This window comes from Plectropomus leopardus, chromosome 6, assembly GCF_026936395.1.
Source record: "Plectropomus leopardus strain MGB_pleo_1.0 chromosome 6, ASM2693639v1, whole genome shotgun sequence".
NCBI lineage: Eukaryota > Metazoa > Chordata > Actinopteri > Perciformes > Serranidae > Plectropomus > Plectropomus leopardus.
This window is the reverse complement of record NC_142181.1, coordinates 3,355,066-3,379,309: the sequence shown is the minus strand read 5'-3', so window position 1 is coordinate 3,379,309 and position 24,244 is coordinate 3,355,066. Positions and strand designations below refer to the sequence as shown.

The 24,244-nt window shown below is 38.6% G+C and overlaps 1 protein-coding gene across 1 annotated transcript in view; it reads left to right on the top strand.

Annotated features, from left to right (window-relative positions):
* sorl1 (sortilin-related receptor, L(DLR class) A repeats containing) overlaps window positions 1-24,244 on the top strand; it is a 112,400-nt gene that overhangs the window by 40,238 nt on the left and 47,918 nt on the right. The window contains exons 6-8 of the mRNA XM_088078498.1: window positions 3,136-3,316; window positions 19,790-19,891; window positions 22,139-22,308. Coding sequence (XP_087934624.1) covers window positions 3,136-3,316; window positions 19,790-19,891; window positions 22,139-22,308 — 453 coding nt within the window. The remainder of the gene's footprint in view (window positions 1-3,135; window positions 3,317-19,789; window positions 19,892-22,138; window positions 22,309-24,244) is intronic.

The following is a 24,244-nucleotide window of genomic DNA, read 5'->3' as shown; positions in this document are numbered from 1 at the left end:
CTTATTGATAAAATAGATGATTGATAAATAAAAACTTTAATTAAGAACTGTTCACCTCAGTTATTATGACTTATATATCTTTTTTCTTTCATTTTGGAGAAGCCGTTAATATTTGGCCTAAAAATAGTCCCATTTATTGGAAACTTGAATGTGGACATTTCTGTCCAAAAAGGGTGTTTTTTTCCTTCAAAAACATTTCAGGGAAATCCCAATCGAATGAAAAACAGAACTGTCAGAAATGAGAAGCTGCCAAAACAGAGGAGGACGGGCGTTTAGGAAGCGTTTAGAAAGGGCAGAGATGAATTCAATGAAGGCGCAGAGACAGACTGTGAATAGCCCTCCACACTCTCAGCCCAGACAGCGTCCATCCGTTGAACAGGGACCTTTGAAAGGATGCCACAGAGGCAGAGCCGAGCCGAGACACTGCGCTCTCTGTTTAGCTCTCGAGACTCTGGAGGGAAACACGCTGATTTGGAAGGCAGACGATAAGACCCTGTGAACCTCCTCCATTCATCCTGGCTGACTCTCCGTGCCACGGTTTTGGAGCACCCTTGCCGTCACTTGTGGCCACAAATAGTTTGACCACGCTGTTTTTCAAGGTTGACCCGCTGACGGATATTTTTGTTTTGGAACATGTCGATGTCTGTTTTTATGTGCTGACATTTATTATTTTGAAATGTTGCCATTGTTTGTAGCGAAAAAATGACAAGGATTCTTTGTCAGGGTGGAAAGCCTAAGAAACAGCTCAGTTACATCCAGAATATTTCAGTTGTTTGAGGTTTATTTTTGTTTTTATTTTATTTATTATAAGGATCTGCTTTAGCTGATGCCGAGGCAACAAGATAGTCTTACTGGGTTCCAAGACAACATAACAGTAATAAAAATGTATAATAATACGAATCAATTACATAAATAAAATAAGTAAATAATAATAATAATAATACAAAAATACAACTGCTTTAACAATAGCAACCAAAAGATAATTAACATTAATTCACCAATGAATTAACCAGTTTAAATAAAAAAACAAAATCAAGTCTTGTTCTTAACTATTTTACTGAAAAGTCATCATAAAATAATCAATCAAAAAAAAAAAAATGGCTGAAAAAATAAATGCCCAAAAACCAATCAACACACCACAGCTGCTCAAAGAGGAAAATACATTGTGTCAGAAACATCGTCGGTCTAAACTAGACAAAAAAAACAACTATAACCATTTGCAATCATGACGAAAACAAACAAATAAAAAAAAAAACCAACCAAAACAACAAAAACCTTATTAATTCATGTATGCGTAAGAACTTTATTTCTTTTTAAAACCGACTTTTCCCCCGATTGAAGTTATATTATGTGGGAGACTGTTCCATGGTGCATTAAACCTGTAATAGACAGTTTCTTTTAAATAATTTGGTTTTGGACAGGACAGGATCACCTGCCCTCTGCTGGCTCTTCTAGAGTGTCAGAACAATAAATTATCCTGTTAAATAAGATGTGTTTGAGTCTGAATCACTTTATGGAAATATAGAAGTAAGTTTACAGAAAGTGTTTTCTCAACACGAAGCCAAGAAAGACAATTATGCATATCAGTAGCATCAGACCAGATGGAGAATTTAGTACACATTATTTGGACCGTCACCTCTGAAGACGTTGATTAAAGATCTCCACGCTTAAATCTTAAATGAGACGTTAAAAGGAAGACACCTGGGATAGGAGGATATGCTAGATATCATTGGATGACAAAAAGACAAAGATATTTTCAGCTGTGTTTAGTTTTTAGTCTTAAGTTCAAATTCCCTTAAAGAAAAATACAAATTTGTGAGGAAACGTACCACAGAGTGTCAATGCAAACACTGAAAGAACAGCGGTGTGATTGCTGTGAGGTGACACTGCTAACCACTGAACCCAGCGCGTGGCCGTTGGGAAATATCAATAACATCAAAAGTTTTTGACTGGATTTGACTTTGAAACTTGATAACTGGGCCATTTTAGACCTGCTGCTGGGAGAAAAGAGCTCCAAGGATGGCAGTTACGCCCAATTTGTCTCTCCATCAGAAGGCTGGGTCGAACCACTTTGGTATAGATGGATTAAAAATGCAGAAAAGGACCCACATTTTGACCCTTAGTGGGCGTTTAGACAAAGGCACTGCATTAAAAAAACACATGGGACTTTGTGAGGAGCGGAGGGAGAGGTAAATGGTAGAATTCAAAAGGCTGCGTGATTGCAGTTGAGAACAAAACACAGCTCCATGGTTACTAAATCAACTAGTGACCCAAATTTAAAGCAGATTGATTTTTCGCAGCATATTGTGTTTTTAGTGCTCTCAACACTGTCTTCTTCAGCTTGTGATTGCTGTGACTCGACAACAAAACAGAATTTTGAACTCCATGACTGGATGTTTCTTGCCAAAATGGACAATGGTAGACACAGTTTACCTTAAAGTTTTTATGTACAGGCTTGTACCATTGACTCATGCCTCTGCGCCGCCATAGTCGAGGCAGATGTCATTATGTTTTGAGGTTGCTGGTCAGTCCGTCCATCCATCCGTCTTCCTATTTTCGCGAACACGATATCTCAAGAACGCCATAGGTCTTCAGATTTAACACAAAATCTGCTTGGACTCAAATATGAGCTGATTAGATTTTGGTGGTCACAGGTCAAAGGTCCCTGCGATGTTGTATGTCACGACCTCGTGAACGAAATATCTCAAGAACACCATGAGCGAAGTTCTTAAGCATTTAAGTGGACTCAAGGATTAATTAATTAATTTTATTGGCGATCATTGAAATAAAATCGGCAAATATGCCAAATATTGGCCCCAATCTGTCGACCCCTGGTATTGAATTATCTCCCAGTCATAACCTCAATAAAAAGACAAGACCAAGACAGAGGACAGCAATATTTATCCTGAATTGAGACAGCTGCAGAGAATCACTTTGGTGATGAGACATATAAACTGCAGGCCCATAAAGACAGGAGATGCGACAGAATTTATGGGATTTATGAAGTTATGTTTTGGCATCCATAAAGGCTGTATTTATGTTATTTCAGGAGTTCTTGTCTAACAAAATGGTTCTTATGTTCTCCGATCTTCACCCTTCCTCCCTCACACGCCGCTCTTTTCTCCCCCGTCACAGGGGCGTGGAGCCCTACGACCCCCCCACCACCGTGCTGGTGCAGAGACACGAACCCCAGGGAGTCTCCACTATACTCAGCAGCACCGACTTCTTCCAGAGCGAACAGAACCGCAGAGTGATTCTGGAGCAGGTGGACAGCTTCCAGCTCCGAGACAAGTACCTGTTCGCCACCACCACACGGGTAAGAGCGCCGATGTTTTTAACGCGTTTGGTCAATGATCTCATTTTGACTAAACTGTTATCTTTAGCCAATGTTGATTATGACCTTTATAAGAGGTTAAATATGAGGCGAAACAATTATATGATTTATTGATTAGTCAACTGACAGAATATTCCTTGTTTTTTTCCAGTTTGGTATGTTGTAAATGGAGGGCCTTTGGCTTTTTGGACAGTTGACTTAACAAAGTAATCTTCATTTTGGGATTTGGGAGCATAGACTAGTTCCCTGTTTTTGGGAAATGCATTATTAGCCATCTTTGAGATGAAGTGGGATGACACACTGTTTTAAAGGGGAATTCCAGTATTTTTCATCCTGGGCCCAGTGTTTACATGTTTGGATGTGTGAGTGAGTTTTGTAATCGCTCCAAAAGATCAGCTGAGGCTGGAGCCGCGACGCATCTTCAACAGTTTTAACGTAATCCTGTGGGCCAATTGCATATGGCAGAGTTTCGTCCATCAAAAGCGCTTGTTTTTCTCACTGACGTGCTCACTCATATTGTTAAACTAAGAGTGACTGAGAGTAATTTTGGTATTGATCCGGAAACAGTCTCTATCATATTGAAGTCTTGCAGTGAAAGCTTGATATATATATATATATATATATATATATATATATATATATATATATATATATGGAAAAGCCAATCAGAACATCTTAAAACACATTTAAAATAAATTAAATTAAATTAAATTAAATTAAATTGTATATATATAAAAAATTGTAATTTATAATTAAATTGTATATTTGTATATATATATATATATATATATATATATATATATATATATATATATATATATATATATATATATACTGTATATATGTATACAAGTCAGAAAAATATTACAAAATATTTTACTGATTTTTTAAAACTAATTTTCAGTTTGTTTTCTTGTCAGCTTTACGTTGTAGTAGTTGTTGTAGTTGCATGTTGCCTTTTTAGTTATGTTTTTTTAAAAAAATCAAACCAATTTTCTCAGTTTCCAAAGGTTTAAATGCATGAGACAGGCATCTGAACGCAACACAAGATGCCCGGTATCAAAGGGTTAAACTGCACCAGACACCAATAGACAGAAACATAAAAACTGACAGCAGCCGTTTTCTACCGTGCACCTGCATACATTTTTTAAAGCCCACATTGTATTACAGCCCAGTCAAGCAATGTAGTGAGCAGCCAGTTTCCCACCTCAGCATAATGTGCCGAGTGCAACAGCCGTTAGATCAATATTTGGCTGGCGGTAATGTGAAGCGCTGTATGTTTGTCATTGTTAGTCTCCAGTGTTTGTGTAGAAGACACTTCAGTTAGGCAGCAGACAAACAGACAGCCGAGCAGATGGCGAGTGTGATTTGGATCTCGTCTCCCTCCCTTTTTCACAGGCGGCCTCGGACAGATTTGCATTCCTCATCCTCGCGTGTCGGCGTGGGCCGACGGCGGCCTGGAGCCGCAGTGTTTGAGAAACAGTTGACTGTAAAGAGAGGTCGGCTGCGAAGCATTTGTGTGATCTGATAATTGATATCAGATGGTTCATCATACGAACTTAATGCAGCTCGCTGTGCTTCAAGTGGCTATTTGCATATCGCGCACATGCTTTTAACTTCTGCTCATCCAAGCTTCAGCTGAAGATTTATATTTTTATACATATGATTTGAATGACTCAGTCTACTTTGACTTTGCCGCTTTCTGTTCTTCTATAACAAACACTTGATGAACTCTTAGTCCCCGCTTTAATATTACACACACTCCTATAGCTCTGAGCTCAAAATAAACTTTAAAAAATCAAGCTTTAAGCATACAGACATACAAATATGATACATTAATATGATTTTCTACTTTTATTGAGTTTATTTTTTTAACCAACACCAGTCCTAATCATAAATATCAAATATTCATTAATTTTCAGAATTTTAACCCTTTAAATGACAGGTTTTAGTCATGATTCCACTATGTTTTAAAAACAAAAACACAAATAATTAATTACTTTTATATGCTACCTGCAAAGTATATATTTTTTGTTTTGTTTTTGATGATCACGGCCACAGATATATGTCAATGATTAGCAGCGACATTGATTGTGACAGTACACCTAGTGGAAATAGCACATATTTTTTCCATATACAAAATATGGTAAAATATTTAAAATTATAAATTCCAAGGCAAAAACCCAGAAAGACACCCAGAAATTACATTGCATGTTTTTTATGCTTTGGTGGCTGTGGGATCAAAGATTGCAGTCTGAATGGGTTTAAATGGCGCAAGTTTTTGCACTTAACAGTATGAAAATAACAAATTTGTTTACACAACGTATTTTGGACTTATTGAAGGAGCTGAGCTGGAAGCTCCAGGATTAAACTAAATTACACAACCTTGCCAAAATGTATGCCATATGCATGAACACAGCCAAAATTATTAAAAAAATGAAGAATGAAAAGCGCCCTAAAGGTTAAGGGATCTGTCTGTGTACTCTGTGTTGTCATCTGTTAATGCATATGCTGCAGTTTCCTGCGAACACAGCAGGCCGGCAGTGTTTACCACCGAGCTAATGAAGTAGAAGAAATATGCAGCAGCTTTAATAATTCCCAGGGGCTGATGTGGTCAAAACTAATGAGCAGTCCTAATTTCCAATTACTGATGTGGTCCAATAAGACACACTAAGAGGTTAACCTCAAAGTGTTTAGAGGTTGCTAGGTGTGGTTTTGTTTACAGCTCCGACTGTGACTGTGTCTGGAGGATGGGCATGTGCAAAGGTTTGAGCCAGAGACAATGACCCTTTTTCTTTTAGACCTTTATTATTATTTTCCATTTTATAAAATCTATCAGCACTTATATCATGAGTTAAAGGGAATATTTTTAGAGCTGGACCCTATTTTTTTTTCTTATCTATAAGTCCAGTATTGAGAGAGACATGCAATGTAACCATTGTGCGCCGTCATTTTAACATCAATTAACCATTTTGAAACCTGAGTGAATTGGTTTGATTTCTTACAAAAATATGGAAAAAAAGGCAATGAGTAACTTAACTAGAAATTACCCAAAAATATTAATAATAAGTATAATAAATTATTAAAAATCTACCAAAAAAACCCACTTGAAATTAACATTAAAAAGAAAAGTAAAACATAAATGAATAATAATGATAAATGAAAATATGACAGTGAAAATTTCTTGAACCTAGTTTTAAATAAATCATTATAATAATTATAAATATAATTTTCTTGATATTTTCCCTAATTATTTGATAATTTTCCAATGATTATCTCTCTTAGACAGCGTGCCAACATAGTGAAATCAAAAGAGGCACAACGACACCGTCGACCTCCAGTGTGACATAAAACAGATCTACTGGCAGCCCATTATAAACAATAATAATTTGTCGTCCCTTTTATATCGGGTTCGGACTACACGATATCAGCCTGATTATAGCCCTACACAGTTCAGATGATGTCGGCTTGGATAGTGAACAGTGAGCGGTGAACGTGACAGAAAATTGAATGAAATTTAATTTTCTAGTCTTTTGTGGATGTTTATCGGGTTTCTCCCTCTGCAACAAGGAATTCAAGAGCAGTCAGTGCTTTTGTTAAACGTTGCTGCGGGACTGAAAGTCCTGTAAACATTTTTTTGTAATATTAATCTCAAGAAGAAATGCGATTAATAAAAATTTTAACAGGTTTGTAAAAAAATGTCTTTGACCACCTTGCATTATTGGCCTTTACTCAGTTAGTCTGTACCAAAAAATATTATTGTGTTTATATTGGACAATTGATATTGATATTAAGGTATTTGGTCAAGAATATTTTGATATTTGATTTTCTCTATGTCCCCCAGCCGTTTTCACGTGTACAGCTGCAGCTAAACGTTGCTTTGGTAAATGCAGGCTCATGTTATCAGATGTCGCTCCCGACGAGTAAAAAGGAAGTGTATCGTCTGTAGTGGGTTTAACTGATAACCAGACGCAGACGTTGTAGGTTGTGCATCAGCTGAAGCCACAACAATTTCATAACCGGATATTGTTACAAGGCAGATATATATTTTAATACAGCTTTGGGAGATGTTTTGAACTGATATCTGATACCTCGTGCCAATGTAAAGCTGGGTGAAGGTTTTTTAGTCCCCAAAACTGTTGGAGTTTCCCAGGGAAAAGGCGTTGCACTCAGCTCCCAAACAACTGAAGCGAGTGGTGACCAGGTTTCAAACCAGGGGTCGACAGATCATTGGCCTGTCTGATTATCGGGGCTGACATTTGACATTTTGCCCATTATCTGTATCGGCATTTTATTTTAATGATTGCAGATAAAATTAATTAATTACAAAGTGCAGCATGGTAGGAATTTTTACTTTGTAAAACCTCAGGGAGCTATTTATATTTATTAATTTTTATTTTAATTTTTCACTTGAAGTTGCTGGGAACTTGCTGTCGATGATTTTGCCAAAAGCATTTAAGCAAAGTTTTGCGTTGGAGTTTGTTGTATTCCAAATTTTGACATTTTTATTGTAAATGATTATTGGTTCCAAAATCGGTTATCGGTCTCATTAACAATTATCCGTATCGTATCGGCCCTGAAAAAACAATATCGGTTGACCCCTAACTCAAACATGAAGAAATTATATAATAAAACCACAAAATGTGTCCATACTTCTCGTCTGAAGTAATCCACGTGTCCTGAAGCCCCGACATGCCAAGTTGTTTTGAAAAACGTCACGCCATGTTTTTTTTTTGTTTTTCCGTGTCTGTCGGCCAGTGTTTACATGCTACCTGAAAGCCTCCCCCACACAGAGAGAGACGTCTGGAGTTCGCAGCAGGTCCCTTTGTCAGATTTTGAACTACTGTGTGTGTTGGGGAGGCTTCCAGGTCGACATAAACACTGGCGTGCAGATACCGTGAGCTCTCGTTGATTGTCGAGTGTGCACACGTGAACGTGGCTCCCCACTTGGAGCTACAGGCTATAACAAGGCTAAAAATGTGACACCAGTGATGTTTTAAAAACAACTTGGCTCATCTGGGCTTCAGGACACTTGGATCACTTTGGACAAGCAGTATGGAGACATTTTTTGCGTATTTTGTGTCGTTTGAAGTCACTGTTTGTTTCAATTGTTCAGGAGATGAGTGCGACGCCTTTTCCTCGTGAAACTCCGGCAGTGTTTTGTGGATTATAAAACTTCACCCGACGTGGTAGATGATCAGTAGATGATGCTTGAAATTACATTTTTGGGTGAACTATACCTTTAATGATAATCGTACAGTCTGAGTTCACCACAATAGTTTTAAGTGATGAGAACATCTTAATTTTTTTAAGCTTTCAACCACATGGTCTTTATTACTGGATGGATTGTTTAGTTGTTATATAAATAGAAAAACCCAGCTGTGATTATGAGTTGAATTTTGTTAATAACTGGTGACATTAGATCAGATTAAAATCTGCAAAAAGGACATTAAATTGACCTTGAGTTCACAATATTTATTAACAAGGTTTAAAATGAACCTTTTACGCTCACTACAGATCGTAGTCTGCACTCATTGTACCAACATCTCCCCACTTACAGAACAGAAAGAACCACTGTGCCAAATTATATCAAATCCAAAAATGTATGATTGGAGAACAAAACCTTCTCAAATTAGTCTGTGACCTGATACTGATCCATCTGGGGCTGCCTGACATGGAAAAAACAGAGAGCCTCGGAGCACAAGAGGGCAAAATAATACTGCAGACACTCGCGCTGCTGTTTTGTTTTTTTTTTGTCGTGTTTCCTCAGAGACGGTCGTTGCTAGACGGATTCACCGGCGCTGCTGCATGTGATGAAGGAAGTCAGGAGGGAACACTAAACATTACTGATATCCCGATAAGCTCAGAGGTTTAATGTTGCAGTTCAGAGACAGAAGGATGACAGATGGTTATTGATGAGAGCCTGCTTATTGTCTGTTGTTTTTCCATAAACATGGAGAAATGTATGGTGAGGTTTTTATGTCAGTAAGATGCTGTAATAGTGTACTGTAATAATTTACCTGAAAAGATTTTTCTTCTGTAGAGATATTGGGCCTCATGCAGCAACATGCTCTTAAATTTCTCTCATACTTTCTCTTAATTTTCCGGCTAGAAAAACTATAAGAGAACAAATCTGCCCAATACTGAATCACACTTGATCGTAAGTCACTGTATCAAGTGAATTGATATTTTTGAGCACCACTGTAGTTTGGTACTCAGCCCAAATAGACACAGCTGTTCAGCTGCCTCGTCCTACAGAGAGCTTCTCGGCCTTTGAAACCCAGATTTCCGTCAGTTTTCTTGGGCTGTGTTCACCTTTCAGAATCTATTAAACCCTTGGAAACAAATTGGTTTGATCTCTTTGAAAAGAAAAAAACACGTGGGGGGAAAATGTAGTGACCAACTTGTCCACAAATTTTAAGAAATTAGAAAAAGATGAAAAAAAATTACCTGAATTTTTTCTTTTTTTTTTTTTAAAAGGGAAGTGGGTTACAAAGAAACTTGAAAATGTCAACAAAACCATTCTTATATATATTATTATTTTATGTAAAAAAATATGTTCCAGAAAAAAAACAGACATATAAAAAATATTTTTTGTACCATTTTGTCTTTTTATTTTGCTTATTTTTAGGTTGTTTTCTTTTTTTTTTTTTTTTTTTTTTACTAATTTCCTTCTTATTTATAGTTTATGGGTCATGTTTTAGTAAGCTGCTCATCGCCTTCTCCTCATGTTTTCGAAGGAAATCAAACAATCAATTTGCTGTGGTTTTAAAGGGTTAAACAACAGCATACGGTTGTTGCGACTGACCCGTCTGTGACCTCCCTCCTCTCCGAGCTCTGAGTCCGGCCTGCAGAGCTGATGAGACCAGTCGGACCCGTGCAGCCGTCAGCGGCGGCCTCTGAGCCGCGTGCACGGAGGGAAACAGTTACAGAGTGAGCCGTCACAAAGCATCAACTCTGTTCGACACTCACTGAATCCAAGTAGCTACTGCTAACAGAGCTATATATATATATATATATATATATGTATATATATATATATTTCTCTCTATATTTCTACCATGCTCATTAGCTATAAAAAGAACGATTCTTCCAGTCTAGTCTCAGTTACTTTCTCTCCGCGTCTGTCTTTGGCTCGCACTAATAGGATTAGAATAATGGAATATCACAAGTGCTTTTGGCAGTGCCAAGCTGCTTAAGCTAATTAAAGCGCCAGAAACTGAGAGTTTTATCCAACAATAGGGATCCTGCGGAATAGAGTGCTAATCAGACCTTAAAGACCCCAGCCTTTGGTCCCGGCGAGGAGACCCGGGGAAGATAACGGGCTTAGCAGATGTAATGGGGATGTCGATAAGGCCCGTCCCTTCTCTCCACGGTTATCTGTTAGCCGTATTCCTTCTCATTTAGATCGCAGATTCTCTGCAAAGAAAGTCTGGGGCAGACGGAGGAGAAAACAGGAAGCGGAGATTGGAGGAGGAATGATTCCTCCCATCAAAAGGGCAGCATACTTTCGAGTGGTTTCCGAAGGTTTAGTTGCAGCTCTTTAAACAGTTCAGTTCAGTGAATACCTCAGACTGCTGAAAATTCCTGGCACTGTCCTCCTCTGTGTGTTGGTATTTTACAGGAAATTCCCGGAGGTGAGCTGTTGTTAGAGCTACACGGTCCGCCAATGCCAGTCTTTTAAATCGTTTCTTTATAGAGAAAGTAATGCTGTTATTTATTTTCTTATTTAAACCAGACAAAAAAGGTATGGCAGGGTTGTTTCCAGCTCATTTCTTAAGGTCAGACTTTGTCCCTGTGTCATACTTACACTGTACTCGTGACACATATAGTTCTGGGCGATATGGCTTTAAAATAATAATGCTATATTTTTAGGCTATAACGTGATACGCAAAAAATATGTTGATGTCTCAAAATATTAAATGAACTACAGTTCACATTCAGACAGTTGTCAGGTTTCCATTAATCCTCAAATTGCGCAAATTGAAATTGTGAATATAGAATACGCCCAATGGAAGCACATCGTTTTTGAAAAACAACTCCCATTTATCTCAAAAAAGTTTTTATGCTTGCATGAGGTGGTATTTCAGGTGATTTGAAAAAGCCATATTTTGCAAAACTGCAATGGAAACACTTTTTTTGCTTCTCTAGGTCACATGATCATGTCTATGTGCTTGTTGGTATGAACTGGCTCCCTCATGATGCAGCAGGAGAAGAGCTGTTATTGCATCACGTAACTCTGAGAAAGTTTAGCGGATCATCCGGAAGTTGGATCCACAGTTACTTTGTGAAATCGCGGACTATCAGCTCCCAGAAATTGCTCATATGTGGACGCTCACACATATGAGGGGCTCGCCTTTCCATTATCGCTCTTAAAACACGCCTAGGTGGCCTTGGATTGGAAATAATGAGCTAGTGCCGTGGCTGCAATAGAAATAAACCTGCCGATGTTTTGAACATCCATCGCCATGGTTACTGGGATGTTATCACCAGAGGAAAAGTTGCAGAACATCACTTAGTGGAAACGCAGTCATCTTGCAATTGTGTTTGACATTTCGAAAATATTGCTTAATTTTGCGCAAATCTGTAATGTAAACCCACCTACTTGTGGCCGAGGCTACAATCTATGGTGCCACCTGCTACTCATTAACCATTCGAACGCACTCACACTCCGATGGCGCAGCATCAGGAGCAATTTTGGGTTTAGTGTCTTACCCATGATAATTTGCACTTTGTTTTATTGGCATTTAACCTTTTTTTATATGAAATAATCTCCTTCATAAGCATTTTATCTGCTTATACATATTTCTTTTTACTCCTTATTTTATCTGTTTATAGAAGCTTCATTCTCTCATCCACATTTTACTTACTTATTTATGACAATGTATTGAACTTTCACCTTTATATTTACATATATATTTTATTTTTTTGTGCTTTAACATTTTTTATGTTCTTAATTTTGGTTATGTCATAAGGGGGCAGAGGGGGGCTACATTGGTTTCTGACCTTTTATTCTGTACATCTTTTTATTTGGGAAGCAATAAATAAAGATTATTATTATTATTTTGAATTATTATTACATACCACCTAAGCCTCATCTGAATGACAGCTTTTCTGGAGGTGTGTTTGGCCAGTAGCTCATGATTACTATGTAACAGATGATTTCAGAGATAAAGGCTGGGATACAGCAGAGAGGTTATTGTCCAAACGTTAAAGCACATGAAAGTCTGCAGTTGGGTGAAACAAGCAGAAGACGCTCTGCCTCTGACATTTCCAGCTCGTTTCAGTGTCACTTCAGGTTCTGGTCGTAATAATAAAATGTCAACCTGTAAGAAAAAAAAAAAAAAAAGGCGGACGTGAACATGCGCTCTTCCTCTGGGCCATTCGTTAACAAATGTCACCTTGTGGCTGTTTACTGTGTGGGAGTGAAGCTCTCACCGCGTGGCCTTGTGGGTTACAGGAAATAGAAAGGATGCTCTTCTGTGGTCGTGTAGGTAGGTTCATATAAATCCTGGAAAATATACGTCTGTGATTCAGCGAAAATGCCAAATATTACAGCGTGGGAGAGAAATTGGCCGTATTTCTGTTGGAGGAAGAGACACTTTATAATGGGAGGGTTGGGTTTGACGATGGGGAGGCTTTTGAGCCGCTGCTGCGACCTGCTGGACGAGGGTTTACGTGATGGATGGAGACAGTCGAAACCGTCGTTTTTTTCACGTAGCTTTACTAGCTTGTCTGTTTGTACTGTAGGAAGATTATCACTGACAAAGCACATAACAAAAACTGTCCGTGAAAAAAAAAAAAGATAACTCTCCACAGCAGAGGGGAAAACAGCTTGTTAATCAACAAGAAATGGCTCAAAAATTACACAAAAAAGTAAAAGTACAAGAAAAAATATAAACAAAGAAAAACACAAGTAAAAGAAACGATCTTAAGAAAGGTTAAGAAAAATTTTGTAAAATAATTTTAAATATTTAATTTTGAGGGCAGCACGGTGGCTTTGTGGTTAGCACTGTTGCCTCACAGCAAGAGGGTCCCTGGTTCGAATCCCGGTTGGTACGGGGTTCGGTCCGGGCGGGGGCCTTTCTGTGTGGAGTTTGCATGTTCTCCCCGTGTTCGCGTGGGTTCTCTCCGGGGTCTCCGGCTTCCTCCCACAGTCCAAAGACATGCAGCTCAGGTTACTTGATGACTCTAAAATTGCCCTTAGGTGTGACTGTGAGTGTGTCTGGTTGTTCATCTATGTGTCGGCCCTGCGATAGTCTGGCGAACTGTCCAGGGTGTACCCCGCCTTCCGCCCGATGACAGCTGGGATTGGCTCCAGCCCCCCCGCGACCCTTACGAGGACAAGCGGTTACAGAAAATGACTGACTGACTGATTTAATTTTGATTATCATAAGTATGTCTCTATTTTAAATGTACTAATTACTGCAATTTACGGTCCATTTCTTGCCAAGTTTCTCTTTGCCTTTTTTCCATGTTTTTGAGACAAATCAAGTCAGTTTGCTCAGAGTTCAAAGAGATAAATACTTTGAAGTGTGTGAATGCAGCACAAAAAAGAGATGTTGATTTAGGTTTCAAAGGGTTAATAAATAAATGTAAAAATGATAATCATGACAAAGAAAAGAAAGATGAATAGACCAAAAAAATCTTACATTTAAGTTTCTGTCTTAAACTTATATTACCACAATTATGCCCTTTAAGTTATTTAACGTGTTGGTATTTTGTACGGCAGAGACTTCCACCGTCTCTGTTGACGACAAACATCATTTTCAGTTATGAGTTTCTTCCGATTTCATTTTTTTTTATTAAAACTCAAAAAATATCTTCAGACCCACTTTTCATTGTGGTCTATAAGATAACAATGTAGTTATGCTGCCTTCAAGCGTTCCCAGGATTGAGCCCTGTTGAACTCCTGTAACCAGGCTGCATGGTTCAGACACCTTTATTCACGCGTTTCCCTAAAGTGTCTCTGATGGTTTGATCAACTTTTAGCATTTTTTGTTGTTTCAACATAAAATGCCTTGCACAGACTCGGGATCCTGTTTGCTTTCAACAAAAACAGATAAAATCTCCTACATATCCTACATATATACATATTTCATTCAGAATTTAGTTATTAATTATTCATCTGTATAATTATTAAGTTGGATATATTTTTTACTAAAACAGCTACAAATCTTCTATCTATTGCATGTTTTCACAAGATGTTTTTATAGTGACCTCTATGATTATCAAGATAAGCATGTTTTTTGACTGAGACAAGGCCGAAATTCTTTGATCCACTTCGCTCATGTCACTGTAGCTGCAGCACAACAAAAGTGGGAAAAACATCAATAAAAAGATTGTAAACAGACAGAAAAGGAAAGCATTTATACGTGTAGCCTTCGAAGCCACATCACAAAAATCGAGGGAAAATGCTGAAATAAACACAATCTCATAAAAACTACAGTATGAGCCGGCAGGACGCTCCGCTTCTGAAACCCTCCTGGTGGGATATATGACGGAGCAAAACAGCGCCGCAGACATAACGCCATCGCACGCTGCTGATGGAATCACGGTGCAAGCTCGTAACACGCTGCAACTTGATTGCAAAAGTCAAAAGATCTGACATCGGTTTCAAACAGTTCATATAATTATACTCTTACGCTTTATTTCCTAGCTCATTCTTATGGTACAGAAAAAAAACTGTATCACATTCAAAACTGTTGAAACGGTGTCTGTTTGCCACCCTGGCCGAGTTGATCTGACGCCCAAGAATCTCATCTGAGGGGATTTGAGAGTTTGGAGAGGATCAGTTTGAGAGAGCACGAGTGCGGCGTGGAATGTGTGTGGCTCATTTACAGTCGCCATTGTAATGCAATCTGTGGTTTGAGTGGAAAAATGTGTAATTGCCGTGCCACTTAATCTGAAAATACATCGTTCTGTCCAATTTTCCCTCTTGACTCACAAAGTCAACCGACTGAAAAGTGTAATGTGTGAAGGAGTAAAAACACAACTCAGATCCACAATCAGCCGACGGCACAATCTGAGTCACAGTGTTTATTATAAATGACGACTGTGCTATTTTTTTAAATTCTTCTTCAGTTTAACTATTTAAAAATCTGAGCAAATTGGCCTGATTTCTTTCAAAAATAAGAGAAGAAGGCAATGAGCAACAAAAGAAGAAATAACCTCAAAATTAGCAAGACATTAGTAAAAAGTACAAGAAAATTTCTTGAAAATTAGCACAAAAAATTGAAATAATAATAGTGATTTATTTAAAAAAAGAAAGTAAAAAAAAATAAATGAACTTTGAAAAAAGTGCTTTAAAAATTATAATAATTCCACAACATAATTTTTAATATGTAATCGTGATTATTATGAATATGGTTTCCCCCCTAGCTTTCAATTTACAATTTTTGGAACATTTCTTGCCTTGTTGCTAATTGCCTTTTTCCCATGTTTTTGAAAGTAGTTGCACCAATTTAATCAGGATTCAAAGGTTTAAATACTTGTGAAAGGCATATGAATGCAGCAAAAGAAATGTTGCTCCAGGTTTTAAAGGGTTAAACAACACGTGCATTCAAAATCCTTCTATAGTAAAATAATAAGTATTGTCAGTACATTGCAGTTCAAGTATCAAAAGTAAATGTAGTAAAATGCCCCCTTTGACTGCAGTAATGTTAACAGACAATTTTCTCTACTTCTCAAAATAAAAAAACAAAACATATCTGCCTTTATTAGACATTATTCGATACCATACGGACCTTTACCTCCGTGTCTCTCTCTCTGTCCCCTCCGTCTGTCTCAGAGTAGTTTGCTGCGTAGCTTTCACATCACATAACACAGTGGATGTTGGCTCTCTGCGCCATAAATCAATAGACTGAATGAAAAAGGCTGAAATGCTCTGCTGGAGACTGGGGATGCTCTGGCAGTCAAGGATGGACACAAATCCTCCAAGGGACACACACACACACACACACACACACACACACACACACACACACACACACACACACACACAAATACACAGCAACTAGCACCATTATGTTGGAATGGAGGCTGCTGAAAGCGGATGTATTTTTCAGTTACTAGCATGTAATTAACTTCAACACAAGAGCTGAAGATATTAAAGAGATTCGTGTTCCTGTCAGGTTGACTCCACCTCTGAAACCACGTTGAGACCCAGATCAACTGGATTCACAACTATCCGGTATAATAACACGGCTGTTTATAGTTGACAGTTAACCCCTTGAAACCAAATTGGCTTGATTTCTTTCAAAAACATGGGGAGAAGGAAATGAGCAAAGAAAGAAGAAATGAGCCAAAAATCAGCAAGAAGTTAGTCAAAAATACAACAAAATTGCCTGGGGAAAAAAAAGGTAAAAAACAAAGTTAACCCCCCCCAGAAACATGGAAAAGACCTGGAAAAAGTGCTTTTGAAAAATAATGATTTCATAACAGCATTTTGAACATATAATTCTGATAAATATAAAAGTTTTGAAAGGATTCGTTCTTCATTGTTACAAGTCAGCCAGCAGAGGATGATTACAGATCCAAACTCAACATTGACCTTTGAAACCTCGTGGCTGGATTTCTTTCAAACACATGGAAGAAAGCAACAAGCATCAAAAGATGAAATGACCCCAAAAAAAGCAAAAAATTGGTTAAAAAGTAAAAGAAAATTACCTGAAAATTAGTGCTTAAAATGATAAAAACCCTGTAATATTTCAATTATGTAATTATGATGATTATAAGTATGTTTTTTTTCTGTTTTTATTCTTTTTACCATTAAATTAATTTTCGAAATCTGCTAATTTTGTGGCACATTTCTTACCAAACTGCTCATTGCTTTTTCCCATGTTTTTGAGGGACATCACACCATTTCAATCAGAGGTCAAAGGTTGAAATAATTGTCAAAAGCATCTGAAAGCAGCGCAAGAAAAGTGATGTTGCTCAAAGGGTTGAGTTGTAGTTTTTTGTAATTTATAACCTTATTAGATTCAGTAGGAAACAGAAAGAGATTTAAATTTGATAAATTGCGATGAAACCCAAACTGTTTCTGTCAAAGGCTCCGACAGTTAACGGCTGATATGTGGTTATTCATAAATGTCTCGTATTGGCTCTTTAAATTAATCTAATCCTTAAATCCCAGACAGAAATAGATTGGTAATGTTCATCTCGGCTCACTGATTCTGGTTTGACTTCTTTGTTCGACTTTAATTTAAAGCTTTCTGAAGCTGCTTTCCTGCTAGTTTCTCTCTCTGTTTAACTCTCTGATGGTCTTTTTCTGTCTCTCTCCTTCAATTTTCTCACTGTCTCTTTTTTTCTCTTTTCTCTCTCTGGAGGCTGTCGCTGTTAAAGCCCTGAACAGGGTGGTCCGGAGTAAAATAATGAAGCTGCTCAGCGCTCAGTTTGATCCGAGCCACAATCACAAAATAAAAGTGCAGCTGGGAGAGCAGCAGAGACGGAAATGGAAAGGGTAGAGAGTACGTCAGCTGTTAAGACAATGTAATTACAAGTAGAAAGCAGAGTCTTAATGAGGGCAGAGAGCTTGTTTATTCACAGAGAGAAGCAGACATATTTCCTCTGTTTATGTGAGAGATAATAAGGAAATGAATGTGGTTTGATGATGTTTGACTCCAGGGATTTGGGACAGAGGACGAACATGCAGAGGGTCCGTTATCATCATTAGGCGTGTTTCCATCAGAGATTTGTACAAAACTTAAGAGATATTTTCGAAATGTCGATAAAACGCAATTGCAAGATGACTGCATTTGCACTGAGTAACCATGGCGATGGATGTTCAAAACATTAGCAGCTTTATTTCTGTTGCAGCCACCGCACTAGCCGTCATTATTTCCAAACCAAGGCCACGTAGGCGTGTTATGGAGCCATGATGGAAAGGCGAGCCTTTTATACGTGGGAGCGGCCACGTATGAGGGATTTCTGGGAGCTGATAGGCCACGATTTCACAGAGGAATTGTGGATTCAAAATTTCCAGATGATCTACTCTGAGAGTGGATCTCCGCTGCTTGCATTTGCTTTGCAGAGCAGCTCAGCTGCAATTTTTCATGATAATTACGTAATCCGTGTATTTTACGACAGATGGAGATTACCTCAGTCATTTTGTTTACCTCAGGATTGCCTATTGTGCTTGTTTACATAAGAACGTCAACAAAATCTGCACCAACATACCAGAAAAAAGCAGCAGGCTTTTCTCAAACATCGTAAGACTCGGCGCATCGATTCTCCCTTTTTTTCTCTACATCCCTTCCAGCTTGCGTGAGTCCAAAGAAAAGTAACAGAGACAACACAGTGTAGCTCACCGGTAGCCTGCAGCAGCACTTTTGTAGCAGTATTTGTGTCTTTCTACTTACTAGACAGCCCAGTTTTATGATTTTTCCAGCCGTGTAGTACTTCTTTAAGTTTTTAAAGCCACACACCATTTAGAAACTGCTCAAAATCGCGTTTATCCAAGTGTATCTCATCACCTATCATAAACTGCATCACGTCCAGTGTATGCATCATGTCATCGCTGTGTTTATGTTGGTGGGGAGATCATTTATTTGTCACGGTTCAGATGAAATTCGAGGCATTTATCCAGAAACCTGGATATCCCCGGGACTCTGATCAGATGTGTCTGTTACTCCTTCACTGGCTTTCTCACACCCTCTCTTTCGCCAAGAAACTGACACACACACACACACACACACACACACACACACAAGGAAATAAGATATTCCTCAGCTCAGTCTTGTCTGCATGCTTATAATTCATAAAAGATCAGAGCTGTGCTCCTTCCCGCAGTCAGCTTTCTAATGTATTTGTAATGACAATGAAGAGACATGCCTTTTGAGCCTCTCTCTCTCTCTGTGTGTGTGTGTGTGTGTGTGTGTGTGTGTGTGTGTGTGTGTTTGACTGAAAAAGAGACACACACACACACACAGATTTTTGTACCCCACTGGGAGTCTTTTTTGGTCTGGATGTCGAATATATTCTGACTCAGCCGTGGAGCTCAGTATGCGAAGACATAAAAACGTAATCAGGACAGTCCTCATAACCACAGTCTTTTGTCGTCATCCTCTCGCTCACCGCCCTGGGGACAGCACCGTCCAGCTTTACTCTGCACGTGACGGTGTCCTCTATCAAAATAAAAAGTCAGGACTTCCAGAGAGTCACGAGACCTTCTCTGGTTCCTGTGTCTTATTGTCTTCCAACATCAACAGGATTTTTAGAGATGCTTGAAAAAAATTGTTCCACATTTGTTCTGTGGGATTTTAACCCTTCGAGCTGACTCACTGAATTCCTTCTGCAGTGTCAGATGAAGCTTTTATGTCAACTCCAACTCTGAGCTACTGCGAAACAAAAAAACATCACAGCACACGTTACAAGATTGGCTCCCTCTGAAATGTTTGAGGGTTTGACATGAAGGATGAATGAACTGTTCTGTCTCTGTGTCCTCTGTCTCCGCAGAAGCTGTTTGGAAGTCACGAGCCTTCATCTGTTCAGCTCTGGGTCTCCTACAACCGCCAGCCGATGAAAGCTGCCCAGTTTATGACCCGACACCCAATCACAGTGAGTCTGAAGGCGCTATCCATTGTTATTATTATTATTATTATTATTATTATTATTATTATTATTATTATGTCCCCAGAAACACAGAAGTGTCCATAGTATTAAAAAGACAACATAGGTTATATATATATATATATATATATATATGTATATATATATATATATATATATATATATATAAATATATAGAAAGGGACCACAAGGGACTGCACAGGAGTACCAGGAGCGTGCGCTCTGACCCGCTGACTGCTGCTGGATGAAGTTATGTGAAGGTCTATTTGTGCCTGCCATGTCCGACCGCACTGTCTCCGGCGCTCCGTCAGAAATGTCCAACCGCGCCCGTTATGGTCTGACTGCACTCCTTCCAGCGCTCTGTTGGAGATTTCAGACCGCGATCTCTCAGGCGCTCCCTCTGAGAAGTCTGACCGCACTCACCCCGCGCTTCGTCGGAGATGTCCGACCGCGCTTGTTCCGGTGCTCTGTTGGAGATGTCCGACCGCGCTCGCTCAGCGCTCTGTCCTGTATACCAGACCGCGCTGTCACCGGCGCTCTGTCGGAGATGTCCGACCGCGCTCGCTCCGCGCTTCGTCGGAGATGTCTGACCGCGCTCGCTCCGCGCTCTGTCCTGGATACCAGACCGCGCTGTCACCGGCGCTCCGTCGGAGATGTCCGACCGCGCTCGCGTATTTCTGTACACACCCTCCTCTCACTCATACAGGGCTCTGGGAAGACGTTTCTAGTTAGTTGCTGTGATAAGAGCTGCATTTTGTGTATGAATACAATCAACAGGATAGTCCTCTTAAATATGAATGGATTTTAATGGTTTAACACAAAGTATTTTAACCTCAAAAATACATCACAGTATTTAAACCTTAGGCCACACACACACACACACACACACACACACACACACACACACACACTCACACAAACGCAAACACGCATCGTATTCAACTGGTTCAGGAATTCAGGGAATAATAAGATAAACTCAACAGACAGGCCAAACAGAGAAAGGTCTACAACAGCCAAACCAAGAGGCAAGAAAATGTGTATAAAGTTAAAGTTTTAAAACAACTTTAGAAAATGTAAGAATAAAAGCAATACGAGACGATAAAGATAATATAATATAAGAAGATCACATCAGAGGGGATAAAACAGAGATACAAAAATAAAAACAGATAAACAACAAGTAAATGAACAAGCAAATCTAAAACATGAATGTAAGAACACGACATCAGAAGGAAAAGGATAAATAGAGTAAGAGCAGCAAAGCAAATGAATAGAGGAAGGGAGATTAAAAATGAATAAATGAATAAATAAATAACGGTGTGATCACATAAAAGCAAGTCTGTGAAAGTGAGTTTTAAGAAGTGATTTAAAAGTCGTCACCGATTCTGCGAGCCTGATCTCCTCGGGCAGACCCGACTGTCAAGACTGTGATCCCCAAATGATCATTGAATTCATGAGCTTGTTTAAAAAGTGATCGGATCATTCTCGAGCGAGATGAGTCAAAGTCAGCGTCACAGCACGTCCACAGCTCCGCTTCCCTCCGTCTGTTTCAGTGCACTGTGAAGTGCTTGAAATAAGCAAACTGCAAATGTGCAGTGTGGCTCCCATTTCTAAAAATATGTGACACAATCGACAGCTACATTTTGGTGGGAGAACTGCCTACGCTACACTGCGCAGTATACAAGTCTGTATTTACAGCGTGATATCCAGTCTTCACACATCATCAATTACTTAATTTAATTTTTCATTTTCATTTTACTAGCGCACAAGATTTGATCAAAACAAGTAGATAATAACGAACATGAGGAGAATTGTGCAGGAGAGGTTAAAGAAACCCGAAGGGTCCTCTAAAATTTACAATCTAGAGTCTCAAATTCAAACACTAATTCTGTCCTGAATATGACAATAAAATAACCAACAAACAGTTAGTTATAACAACCATCATTACAGCTAATACATGAACTACAGCACAGATATTTTCATGTTACAGTTAAATGAGAATAATGAAGTTTTAATAAAGTGAGGACAGTTTCAGTCCTCTGTATTTCAAAGCATTGAGGACAGAGTTGTGCAGTAATAGGGAATATAAATGTCCTCTGTTTGTCTTTGTGGATATCAGAGTTAATTAAAAAAGACCTTTATACATCTTATACATAAAAACTGATCAAGTTCGATATTAAAAATGGACAGGAGATGAAGCCGAGACAAATGACCTCTTTCTTGTACTTTTCCTAACAGGAGTACTACATAGCAGACGCGTCAGAGGACCAAGTGTTTGTGTGTGTGAACCACCTGAACAACGTCACACACCTTTACATCTCGGACACGCAGGGTCTGTCCTTCTCCCTGTCCCTGGAAAATGTTCTGTACTACAGTCCTGAGGGCTCCGGCAGCAACACGCTCATCAGGTACTGGGCACGCATGCATGCACACACACATACGTAAATGCACGCAGACACACGCACACACACACACACTCTAAGATGTATGAAAAACCTGTTAGGCTGGTTAGAAAACAGTTTAGTGAGAATTTACCATCAGTATCACTAAATACACATGAAACATTTTGAATAAAAACCTCAGAATAATAAATATCTTTATTGTCATTGTGCATGCACGACGAAACTGGATGCAATCCCGTAAAGTGCGAAACATATTCAATATATACAGATAAAAAATACATTTAAAAGCACCGTAGACGGCTCTTTCTCCGTTTCTACATCCACCAGCTCCTCCTGGATGATGCTGAGGTGTTGCAATGCCAGATGGGATATATAATCTCTCCATCACATCTCGGGTGCACTCACAGTTGTGTGTGCCTGGAATAACTTTACAGGCCGGCTGCCTAATCAGATGCATGAGCCACTTTAATGCAGAGGAGCAGGATGTCTGAGCTCCAGAACCCAGCTCAGTAATCCCCGACCTTTTTTAACCTCAAGACCCAGATTTAAGGTCTGAAAATGGTCCCAAAACAAGCTTTTTAAGGTATAGACATTTGTTAAATGTTAGCCTCACCTGAGCAAATTGCCTTGATTTCCCTCAAAACGTCATGGCAGCTGGAGAAGAAATGACCTATAGATTAGCAAGAAATGTAAAAAGTACCTAAAAAATACCTGGAAATAAGCCCCAAATAACCCAACTTCTTAAAAAACAATTCTGGTAAGAAGTTATTTATAAATTGTAAGCAAGAAATTGGTTTTAGAAAATGTTTTTTTTACATATCTGGTGAAAAATGTTTAGGGAAAAAAACAGCTAGGGGAATCTATGTTTCTATGTTTCTAATCTCATAATAACATATTTAAACTTGTGTTACAGAATCATAATACTTTTAAGCATTTTTTCCAGGTAATTTTCTTTTTTTTTTTTTTTAAAAAAATGTTATTTTTATTTTTTATTTCAATTTTTTTATTAATTAATAATGATTAATTTTTAACTTTCTGGGTCTTTGTTTCAAAATGAATTTTAAGGCGATTTTTTTAAAGGTCCTTTTTGCTACTTTCATGCTAATTTTTGGGTAATTTCTTCTTTCGTTTCTCATTGCCTTCTTCCTCTGTTATTGAAAGGAATCAAGCCAATTTGCTCGGGTTTCAAAGGGTTAAAAGTCCAGTTTTAGTCGGACTAACACGATAATTCAACTTTTTCTAACATCATGTAAACCTACTGAGTAACTCAGTGGCCTGATGCACACAGATCGATTTTTAAGACAAATTTAGGGAAAAAGCTCTAGAAAAGCTTGAGTTTGGGTCGCCTCACTAAACTATTCCCTAGTTCAAGGATGAATTTCTTAAAACATATGTAATTGGATTTATATCAGTTGCTTATTTGCTCCTTTTACCCTCGTATAAGAAATGAATCGTGCTTAAGCAAATTACAGCAGCATTTAAAAATGAACCTGATGAGTACCTGCAGTCCAATTTCAACACAACCTGCAGGCTTGCTAGTAATTGACTTGTTCCCATAGCAACCTCAGAAACTGACAGGAAGACCTGTAGTACTCCTTACAAATGCTTGAAAACACTGATAATACAAAGGCTGTACAAACGAGGACGAGTAATGCTTCTTTATCTAATAAAAGAGCATCTATCGATCTGACGCCACAACTCTGTCCGACCTCCGAGGTCAGCTTGCGTTCTTTTTCTACTTCGTCTTCTCCACAATCGCATCAGGAAGACGCCGTGTAATTTTGGCAGAAGCAGTCACAGCGGTGTCTCAGGTGTTTGCCTGCCAAAGATGACTGTTTCCGTGTATCTGACACTGTGTCTTCTGTTAATGAAATGAGCTGTGCCTTCTGTTTATGTAAATGGAAGCTTCCGGTGAAAATGTGCGTTTTTTATGGATGCACGC